Genomic DNA, 10,056 nt, shown 5'->3' with positions numbered 1-10,056 from the left:
GGATCAGGCAAAAATGATTTATAACGGACAACCAATCATTGGTGTACTGGCAGCAAACTGAGATTACTAAGAAAACATTTCACCCCTCAAGTCTTCTCAGACCGAGTTCTTCCCAGTTGTACAGGCAAACAGCCTAGGATGATACCAGACACAGAATATCACTCCCTCTGCCCCACTAAACCACTGAGACACCATTTTCATCATCAGTGTTTGCACAGGGCATTGGAAGGTCCTGAAATCCTGGGTGTAAATACTGTAAATCTAGACAAAGGGCTTCCTCAAATATGGTGCATGGAATGTGCAAGGGTTTACTTAGAGATATGCAGTAGCTACACTGTTATCACGTGTATACAGTACAATGAAATTCTTATTGATCAATATATGGGACTGAACATATGGGATAGTTAGGATCTGATTTAATGTGCCCTGGAATAAGGATGATAAGGCACAAAAACATAGGTGTACATTTCCTAAAGATGCTACATACTAACAATAAAGCCTTCATGATCAGATTCCAGAATAATATACTGGACTACCATAGATAATTATGCACTACGATGGAAAGGTACTTTAACAAATCACATAAACAACAACATTCACATTATGTAATATTATTTATAGTATAGTATATTTTCTGCACAACTTACTGATAAGCACTGTAAAAGTAATTTCTACTGATTATCTTCAAAGCTTCTCTACTACATAAAGATGCACATTAATGCAAGATTACAGAGCAAAAAAAATACAAGGACTCCATTTTGGTGGTCAACCAGCACCTTCCCTCCTGAATATTTGTGAATCAGGGTAAGGAAGTTGTTTTAGACGGGGAAGACAGAATTGATAGTAATAGTCATTGATCACAGTGCTGGAAAGTGGCGACTGGCTACATGTTGATTAGTACATGCAAGTAAGAATTTCGCTATACTCTGTCCATGTCACTGTACTTACCCTGTGAGACACTTGAATAGACAACACAGATTCCCCGTCCAAGTAGAGAATACATTCAGCTGAAAAGTTAAGCCCATTTTTATTTTACATTCCATAAGAAAAAATACAAATAAAGCAGAATTTCAATTAAACTCTTTTAAAACTCTTCACACATATTTCACCTACTTATACCACAAAGGAAGAAGCATTAGTGGTCCGAATTTTACACAAAAATGGAGCAAAATTTATTACTATTAACCTCTAGCCACAGGGGAGAAAGTTTTGAATCAGCCTTATACAAATATACTGCATGTAATTTTTTCAACTGAATATTCAATTTTTTTAAATTCTTCATTTGCTTTTGTGTAAATTCTCCCTATCCTGGGCTTTTTCCTGCATTTCGCCAAAGCTACTAAAGAGGCATTGGACAATCCTGAATAGGATGTGCCAGTACAAAAAAGGTTGAATGCTCTACCTACTGTTGTGTAAAATGAATGTCAGTGTACTCTACTCCTCCTTTACATTTGACTCAAACTCGATCAAATCTTTCTCTTCTACTGGTTTCCGGATTCCGGACTCCATTCCAGGCAAGCTTGTCCTTTTTCGTGCTGCTGTCTCAATTTTCTGGACTAGCTCGACCTCCCACGGATGAGTGACAAAACTGATAACTGAGCCTGTCTCACTGCTGCCCATCCGGCCAACACGTCCAGCTCTGTGGATGTAGTCTGTGTGAGACAGGGGAAAGTCATAATTGACTACGGTTCTAACTCGCTTGGTGTCCAGGCCCCGCGATGCAAGGTCCGTGCACACGAGAACATTCACTAGGCCCTTCTGAAAGCTCCGGAATATGCCTGCTCTCATTGCAGCAGGCATCTGACCCTGCAGCCGCAAGTGCTTGATTTTGTTGTCATCCAGAAGATACCCAAGCCAATTAACAGTGGAGGAACTGTTACAAAAAACTAGCACTCCACCATTGTCACCAGAAGCAGCAGACATCTGAATAACGTGAAGGAGCTCCAAAAGCTTATCTGCACCTCTCACTTTCATGAATGTTTGCTGCACATGAGGCATGAGGAAGTGCAGGTTTTTGCTTTTCACAGTGACAATGCTACCCAAATCTGTGACTTGACTCAACACCTCCCCAACACCTCCTGGGAATGTGGCTCCAATTACCACAAGTTGTGATTTTCGGTCGATGCCCTTAGTTTCAGTAGGACTGGAAGCCACCCGGGTCTGAGACAGGATTTTTTCCACTAAATTCACAAAGCTCTCATCAAACAAACTGTCAGCTTCATCAAGAACACAGTATCCAAGAGAGCTCAGATCCACACATTTTCTCTGCATCGCTTTCCATAATGCACCTGGGGTGGCAACAATAAGCTCAGGTGTACCACTGGAAAAGGCCAGCTTGATCTTGCCCAGTCCTCGGCCACCACCAACCGCCTTCACGGTCAATCCAAAGGGTGCACATAAAGGTCTGGCAACAGCTTTAATTTGGTCTGCCAGTTCTCGGGAAGGGACCAGCACAATACTCTGGGCTGCGATTCCCTTCGGCTCCCACCCTTGAACACGATCAGCCTGAAGCTTGTGGATGATGGGTAGCAAATAGCACAGTGTTTTTCCACTGCCAGTCTCGGCTGCACATAGGACATTTTTCCCTCTTAGCAAGTTTGGAATGGTCTGGAGTTGGACAATTGTGGGATGAACAATTCCCACACTTTGAAGAGCACTGGTTAATTCAGGGCAAAGGCCCAATGACTGAAAAGTTCTTTTAATGGATTCAGTTTCCTTATCAGTTTTGTTTTTCTCAGCATTTACAAAGGGAGGAGTACTCTGGGTGTTATTAATAATAAAGTAGTCTCCAAATGACTTGTTATGCTTCCAGCCTTTAGATGCCAGGACGGGCTGGTCAAACTTGCCCACAGTGTAGCTAGCTGGCTGGTTAAATTTACTGTTTTTGCTGACAATAAGCTGCTTTCCAGCTCTGGTTGTTGTCACTTTCCCCACCTTCTTGTGTTTCAGCTGCTGTACAGTCTCAATGCGCCGCTGCATCCGGTGGGGAATTTTAATAACAGCTTCATTCTTCTTGTCACCCACAGAGGTGCCCAGCTGCTGCTTCACCCCAGTATCTGAATGATAGCTTCGAACAACAAATGCAGCAGGCCACTGCAGAGCTACAGTGGCCCTGGAAGAGATTTGGAGTCCTAAGTTCAACATTGAACCTGTGGTAGAATGGGAAGCAAGGGGAGAGAAAAAAAATGAAGAAACAGAGTAAACGGCCACTTTTAACTAAAATGATTTCAGATGTCACCTCAGCTGAAGAATACAAGACATTAAGCATATAATATATTCCTGCTCTGTGAGCAGATTGCAAGTTATATTAAAAATTCTGGTTTAGAGCTAAACTAACACATTCATGTCCATAAATGTTGTTTTAGCATTACAGAGTGGGCAAAGATAAAATAATGCAGAAAGTTTATGAAATATTAAAATAATAGGTTGTGAATTAAAGGCTAAAACATTACAAATCAAAGACCTTACATAGCATGGTTAAATGACCAACTCCTTCAGCTACCTGCTAATACTATAAGAGAAGCAGATGCGCTACTCTGAGGTTTTCAGAAGTACCAGAAGACTAACGGGTTTCTCTGCTCTGCTAGGTCTTCACCAAACAAGCCTCAACCAAACCTCACATAAAAGGGAAAACAAAGCAAAATGTGTGCTATGAAAATTAAATTCATTCACAATGCTTTACATGTGTTGTGTATTTAGAGATGTCCCACAAATCTGTGCTTTGTATGCAAATTAGTCTCAATTTACATTTGATTGATTTAAAGAAGTGAGGCACCTGCCACATTCCAACAACCACATCATCACCACTCAGAAGCTCTGCTATGGGTCTCTCTGCAACTCCTCCTTTATTTGCTGGATGTCTCCTCCAGGTATATCCAAGAGGGATTATAATGTTCAGATCTCAGATGTGAAACCCTAACTTATTTCACAACTGCTCTTTTGAGCTAACACTGTGTCCCTACTGGTTTCAATACCACAAGGAAGATGGTTCAGTCCACTTTCTTCACTTAACCTGCCTGTGCTCAAACTGTAGACACAGTAAAAAAAAATCGAATCAAATTTTATTTGTCGCATACAGTTATACAAAGTACAATATGGAGGGAAATGCCTGGGTGCTGAACTCCAAGACTGTGCATTAGAAAAATATAAAAAGACAATCCACTCTACACATATCAATAAATATAAATACATAATATAATGCTGACAGTGTAAGACTATAAAATTATTTAACAAATAAACAGATAATACAGGAAAGATAGGGTGAGAAGCTCAGTCATCCGGGAGGGGCTCAGAGTAGAGGCGCTGCTCCTCCATATTGAGAGGAGTCAGATGAGGTGGCTCGGGAATCTGATCAGGATGCTTCCAGGACGCCTCCCTGGTGAGGTGTTCCGGGCACGTCCAACCGGGAGGAGGCCCCGGGGAAGACCCAGGACATGCTGGAGGGATTGTCTCTCGGCTGGCCTGGGAACGCCTCGGGATTCTCCCGGAACAGCTAGAAGAAGTGGCCGGGGAGAGGGAAGTCTGGGTATCTCTACTTAAGCTGCTGCCCCCCGCGACCCGACCTCGGATAAGCGGAAGAGGATGGATGGATGGATGGATGGATAATACAGGATAATAAACAATAGGGCATCGTGTAGCTCTAGACACTGTCCTCATCTAGGATGCAGACGGACTGTGGACAGACATTGCTTGATGTAGATGTCCTGGAAGTTAGACAATGCACACCAAGTGAAGTGTTGAGCTAAATGCACCACAGTCCGTAGAGCCTTGTGGTCCTGATGTATGCTTGTTTCCAAATCAGGCAGTAATACTTCTGTCAAGATGCTTTCAATGGCGAATTTATAGAAGTTCTTTAGTATATGAGAGGGCAATCTAAAATTCCTGAGGCATCTGAAGTTGTAAAGACATTATCGTGCCTTCTTTATCAAGGTGTCAATGTGTTTGGACCAGGTTAGGTCCTCTGTGATGTGGCCACTGAGGTATCTGAAACTGTCCACCCTCTTCACCTGAGTGCTGTTAATACTGTGAGGGTGGTAGGGCCTCTGCTGTTTTCTCTCAAAGTCTACAATCAGCCCCTTTGACTTGCTGACATTCAGGAGCAGGCTGTTGTGCTAACACTAGTGTGACAGACTCTCCACTTCATTCAGGCAACACTTCTCATTGTTGTTAGAGATCAGGCCCACCACGGCTGTGTCATCAGCAAACTTGAGAATGACACTAGAGTCATGTGGAGCCATGCAAACATATGTGTAAAGGGAGCACTGCTGAAGGCTCACAACACGGCCCGGTGCAGCCGTTGTGTCGAGGGTGAGAGCTGATGAAGTGTGGCCTCCCACTCGAACTGCCTGACAATAGCTACAATCTCAGCTGCACAGTGAGGTGTTTAGAGTCAGACGCAGGACCCAGAGCTTAGTAATGAACTGAAAGGGGTTTATTCTGTTAAATGCCAAACTATAGCATAAATAGGATTCACATATTATTCCCTCTCCTGTAGTCCAGATGGGCCAGAGCTTTATGTAGCATCAAGGTGATGGCATCACCCATGGATCTACCTTAGTGATATGTGAACTGTAATGAATCTAGTTCTTTGGGCAGTGAAGAACATTTCTGATTCTTGACTAAGCTTTTGAAACACTTCATTGCTGCAGGTGTTCATGACCGATTAGGTTCTATTTCCTAGCAAGTCTATCAAGGATATACAAATCCATAAAATAAATTAATCTAAGTACATATATAATGCAAAGTTCACTGACTGACAGACTGATTCACTCACTCACCAACAAAAACACTATTTCTCATTTAGTTAAAAAGATGAAATTTGGGTGGATGGTACATCTTGGTCAGTAGGCATCCACCAAGCAAGGACATTTCAATACATCAATATCGAGGGGTTAAACCCTTCCACAACAGGAAAACAAGAGACCTCAAAATGTCAAAAATGATTTCATTGAAATTTGTTGATGTTACAGAAAAAAGAAAATTAGCCGCCCCATGTTTTTTTAACTGCAAATGAAGGATGTGGCAGAAGCGACTGATGGGCCAAGCAAACAGCAACACAAACCAAAAGGTAGACGAACGAGTGAAGATGGAGAGGAAAAAGAGATAGGATGATGTTTGGTGTGTACAATGAGGTCTGAAATGAAAGGAGAAGGATTGACAAAGCTCAAGGAAGATAGCAAGTGCTATAAAGCTCCAGTGCGGGTGCCAGGCCCTGTTGTGAGCGTAGGTGTTGCATTGCAAGAAACTATAATGGATGGAGAGAGAATCAGAAGTGGTGTTCTTAGCTCCAAGACAAGCTGGGGCTGACAGCATCAGTTTAATCTTAACAGCAGGCTTACCAACTTTAATATACATTCGCTTATACAGACTTTGAATGGGAACTCCCACCCCACTCCAAAATCGTTTATATTTACGTGCATGTTTTCTTAATTCAATCAAGGATGCCCCACCAACCCCACTCTCAAAAATTCTTTACATATACATTTGCATCTGTGGACTTTAAAAGGGGTTCACATACAACTAACAAAAAATGCAAAAAGAAATACTTGAGTGAATGACATAAACAAATGAAAATCCTAAATAATAATGACTGTAATACATTATGAAATTTCCCATTATCCTTACGATTACTTGTTTCAATAGAAAAGACTACATTTTTCTATAAAATTGTGTTTTGCAATGACCATCAACCAAAGCCAAGTCACTAGGTAAAGCTGGAGTGTTTGTCTGGGGTGCACTTGTATATAGCAGTTCAACTGTTCAAGAGTAAGAATCTGAGATACAATTGGTCACATTTCCTTTGTTTTTCCAGTTGGAGCACAGGCAGGTGAATTGACTTGCTCAAGGTGACACTGTTTCTTGTAGTGGAGTCTGAACAGGTAAACCTCAGCATTTGAAGACCAAACCCTTAACCACTACACAACACTGCGTGACAATAATATTAGTCCTTGATAATATAAAAACTACAAATACTGTAAAAAGAAAAGTACTTAGATACACTGTATTTCTGATGCATACGATTAAGCGACGGTACTACAACTGACGATAACTATCCTACGAAATTTAACACGGCTTGTATATATTCGATTAAAATTACATATAACGAGCTCTCCAGTCATCCAAAGTTTTTCTGAATCAGTTTTTTGAGTTTTTGGCACATGATCTCTTGAGTCATTATATAGCAAGCAGATGACACGCTCAATAATCTACTGAACGTTTGATACAACCGAAGCGCAAGTTTAAAAAAGGGACACATTTATGTTGTACAGTTTAACTGGTAGACTAAGACAATTCTGCACGAAAATGCAAACTGTTAAATAAAATAGTGACTGTTACCTGATAAGTATTATTTCATTCCTATCACTGCTTCCCATCAGTCCTGTAAGCAGTTACTTTTCCCTTCACGATCTACACATGGCTCAGATTCGGTACTGTCGCGTCGCGATGACGAACCGCTGCATTCCAATGACGTCATTACAGCGACCACATGTGTGGCAAGGAGAGTTGCTGACAGGGAAGAGCAGTTTCAATCGTTTGTTGTAAATTGAGTGCTTTACTTGAATTTCAATTAGAAAGAGGCTCTGTGGCTGTACAGGCAGGGAACGTTCGGTATATGAGGGAGAACCTGGGGCTGGAGAGGTGAGTCAAACTTCTTAAAGCAAATTAATTCGTGGTTTAGGATCTCTGCATGAGAGAGATGAGGCTAGTTATATTTAAAAATAACGCTAGGATTGAACGGCAGTTAGAGCTTTGACTTAACACATGGGTACAGAAAGAAACTGAGAAGCAGTAACGAGGAGAGACATCGAGAACGGTAAAGGGATAGAAAGAAATCGATATCCTAGATAAAGAGAGTATACTGCATTAAGGCTGGGGAGCCGTATTGTTTGATTGCCTAGGGTCGTATCCACTGGATCAAGTGTTTTCCTTTTAAATCAAGACTGGATAACTATTTTTTCATTTTTATTGATAGATAATGAAAGAGCAAGTGATAAAGGAAGCAGCAGCAAAACTTTGTTTTCACAATAAGTTAATCCTGGCACCCATGGTCCGAGTTGGGACTCTACCGATGCGACTGCTGGCTCTGGACTATGGAGCTGAAATTGTGTACTGTGAGGTAAGGCCTGCAGAAACAGTGCACTTCTTTATTTATACTAAGGTGCTAATGTTTTGTGCAATCATTTTGAAAAATACTTCACCTTTGACAAAAAGCACCTTCTACCTGGTGAGCTTTACTGCAGAGGTAGGAGTCTAGGGTTAATTTGAGGCAGAGAGTTAAGCAGAACAGATCATTTTAGAAAGATCAACTTTAGGACCTCAAGATCAGAGACAGAAGGATGTAAAATCTGAACAAACACAAAAATATGAGCAGTAATAGTTTTTTGATAGATAGATAGATAGATACTTTGTTAATCCCAAGGGGAAATTCACATACTCCGTGTGAAAAATATGAGCAATAATAGTTTTTTGAGGATTCATCCACAAATGTAGATTAGCTTGGAAAAAAAATTAAGAAACCAATGAGGTATAATTTTAGAAAAAAATAAAAAATGGACCAGGAGACCATTAGATGAAAGCCATTGCTGGGATAGTGAGGCAAAAAAAATTATGTCTTTAGGATTTTTTTTCCTTGATGCTGCATTGGCACACTAGTTAGCAATGTCGTCTCACAGCTACAGTAGACTAAGACTGAATTCTGGCCTGGTCTTAGTGTGTGTGGACTATCTGTTTTCTGCATGTACAGTGCTCGTCTTCCCCATATCACAGTACAACTAGGACAATCTTAGATAGTACTTAACACCAGCTGATATGAGTTATCTGAAGTGTCAAACTATGTACACCACCAATCAAAGGTAGGATGACTCCACAACAAGATACAGAAAACATTAAATTGATAAAAATATTCACTCCTTAATAAATACGAGATTAAACAGGATAATTGAAATCAGAGTAAAACCACCCATCTAGAAGTCACATTCTTATAAACCAATAGGTGCACAATTCATCATATTACCAGTCCCAATGTACAATTAAATAGTGGTAGCAATGGCTTTACCCAGTGCAGTTATTCCAACGTATATGATAGCACTGTTACAAATGAAATATCCTGTACAAAAGGGGGAAGTATCACAGTATACCCATCACCACCATTAAGGTGCAAGTATAAAGATTATTAAGGATTGTGGCACCATATCCATCCAGTAGACCCACGGCCCTTATAAACCATGGTTCCAGAAGACAATCATGTGAAAAACAATTGTGTAAGGCTGCCCTGTAGAGATGCAGGGGCTGTAGGTTTTTGTTGCAGTTTGCTAATCAGAAGACAGCAGTTGCTAATAGTGAACCTTTGGTATTTAACTCTATTGCTTGATAGTGCTTTCATTCATCCAAAACAAGGTATAAATACAATGTAGAGCTTCCTTGTATGAGAACATTATGTTTTGTGGACTGGAATAGATTTGAACTTCATGATCCTTCCCTTTTCTTTCTCATTTATTTCTTAACATTTTATTAACACAATATCTTATGATGCACAGTCATATTTGTAAATGTAACCAAGTTAGCTGGAGAGCGGTTTGTTACTTTTTACGTTTTGTTATAAACCGTGGCTGGTTAAGGCCCTGTGCACACGGGCGTTCAAATTTTGGTTAAATGGATGTGCTCTGAGTAACCTAGGCATTTAAGTGTCATTTTGTAGTGGTGTTTAATTGACTTCAATATGATTTTACATTCATGTTCGATTTCCTCTATTAAAAGCCATCCTGCAGCCGAGATTGTAGTTTTGTGAGTTTACCTGGGGAGGGCAATTATCATGCAGTCCAGTGTTTTTAACTTGTGAGGTCTAAGGTTTATCCTTCATTGGATTGCGAAATATAATCAGTTGGCTTTATTAGACCTTAACCATGACCTCCTAAAAATCCTCCTGTTATGCTGCTGCTACTGGGTTCACCCTCTGACTGCATAGCATGTGAAGAAGGGAAAGGAAAGGTTTTGTGTAATCTCTGAAGAAATGCAACGATTTCTGCATAAGTTCTTCAAATACTGTTGGATGTCAGT

At 40.7% G+C, this 10,056-nt stretch overlaps 2 protein-coding genes across 2 annotated transcripts in view; one reads left to right on the top strand and one right to left on the bottom strand.

Annotated features, from left to right (window-relative positions):
* Window positions 1-995: 995 nt before the first annotated feature.
* Window positions 996-7,446, bottom strand: ddx28 (DEAD (Asp-Glu-Ala-Asp) box polypeptide 28). Its single transcript, XM_028809339.2, has 2 exons — window positions 7,336-7,446; window positions 996-3,149 (listed from the first exon to the last, which is right to left on the bottom strand). The coding sequence occupies exon 2, from the start codon at window positions 3,142-3,144 to the stop codon at window positions 1,435-1,437; it is 1,710 nt and encodes a 569-aa protein (XP_028665172.1). The 5' UTR covers window positions 3,145-3,149; window positions 7,336-7,446; the 3' UTR covers window positions 996-1,434.
* A 32-nt stretch (window positions 7,447-7,478) lies between these two features.
* The window catches only part of dus2 (dihydrouridine synthase 2), a 67,824-nt gene continuing 65,246 nt past the window's right edge, over window positions 7,479-10,056 (top strand). The window contains exons 1-2 of the mRNA XM_028809340.2: window positions 7,479-7,638; window positions 7,973-8,116. Of these exons, the coding sequence (XP_028665173.1) occupies window positions 7,976-8,116 (141 nt within the window). The 5' untranslated portion in view covers window positions 7,479-7,638; window positions 7,973-7,975. The remainder of the gene's footprint in view (window positions 7,639-7,972; window positions 8,117-10,056) is intronic.

The sequence above is a fragment of the Erpetoichthys calabaricus genome, chromosome 9 (genome assembly GCF_900747795.2).
Source record: "Erpetoichthys calabaricus chromosome 9, fErpCal1.3, whole genome shotgun sequence".
NCBI lineage: Eukaryota > Metazoa > Chordata > Cladistia > Polypteriformes > Polypteridae > Erpetoichthys > Erpetoichthys calabaricus.
Note: the sequence above shows the minus strand (reverse complement) of the source record. Positions and strands in the feature narration are given on the sequence as shown.

Bases quoted from the DNA above. Each gene is read 5' to 3' on its own strand.
- ddx28 (XM_028809339.2), bottom strand. From the start codon at position 3,144: ATGTTGAACTTAGGACTCCAAATCTCTTCCAGGGCCACTGTAGCTCTG.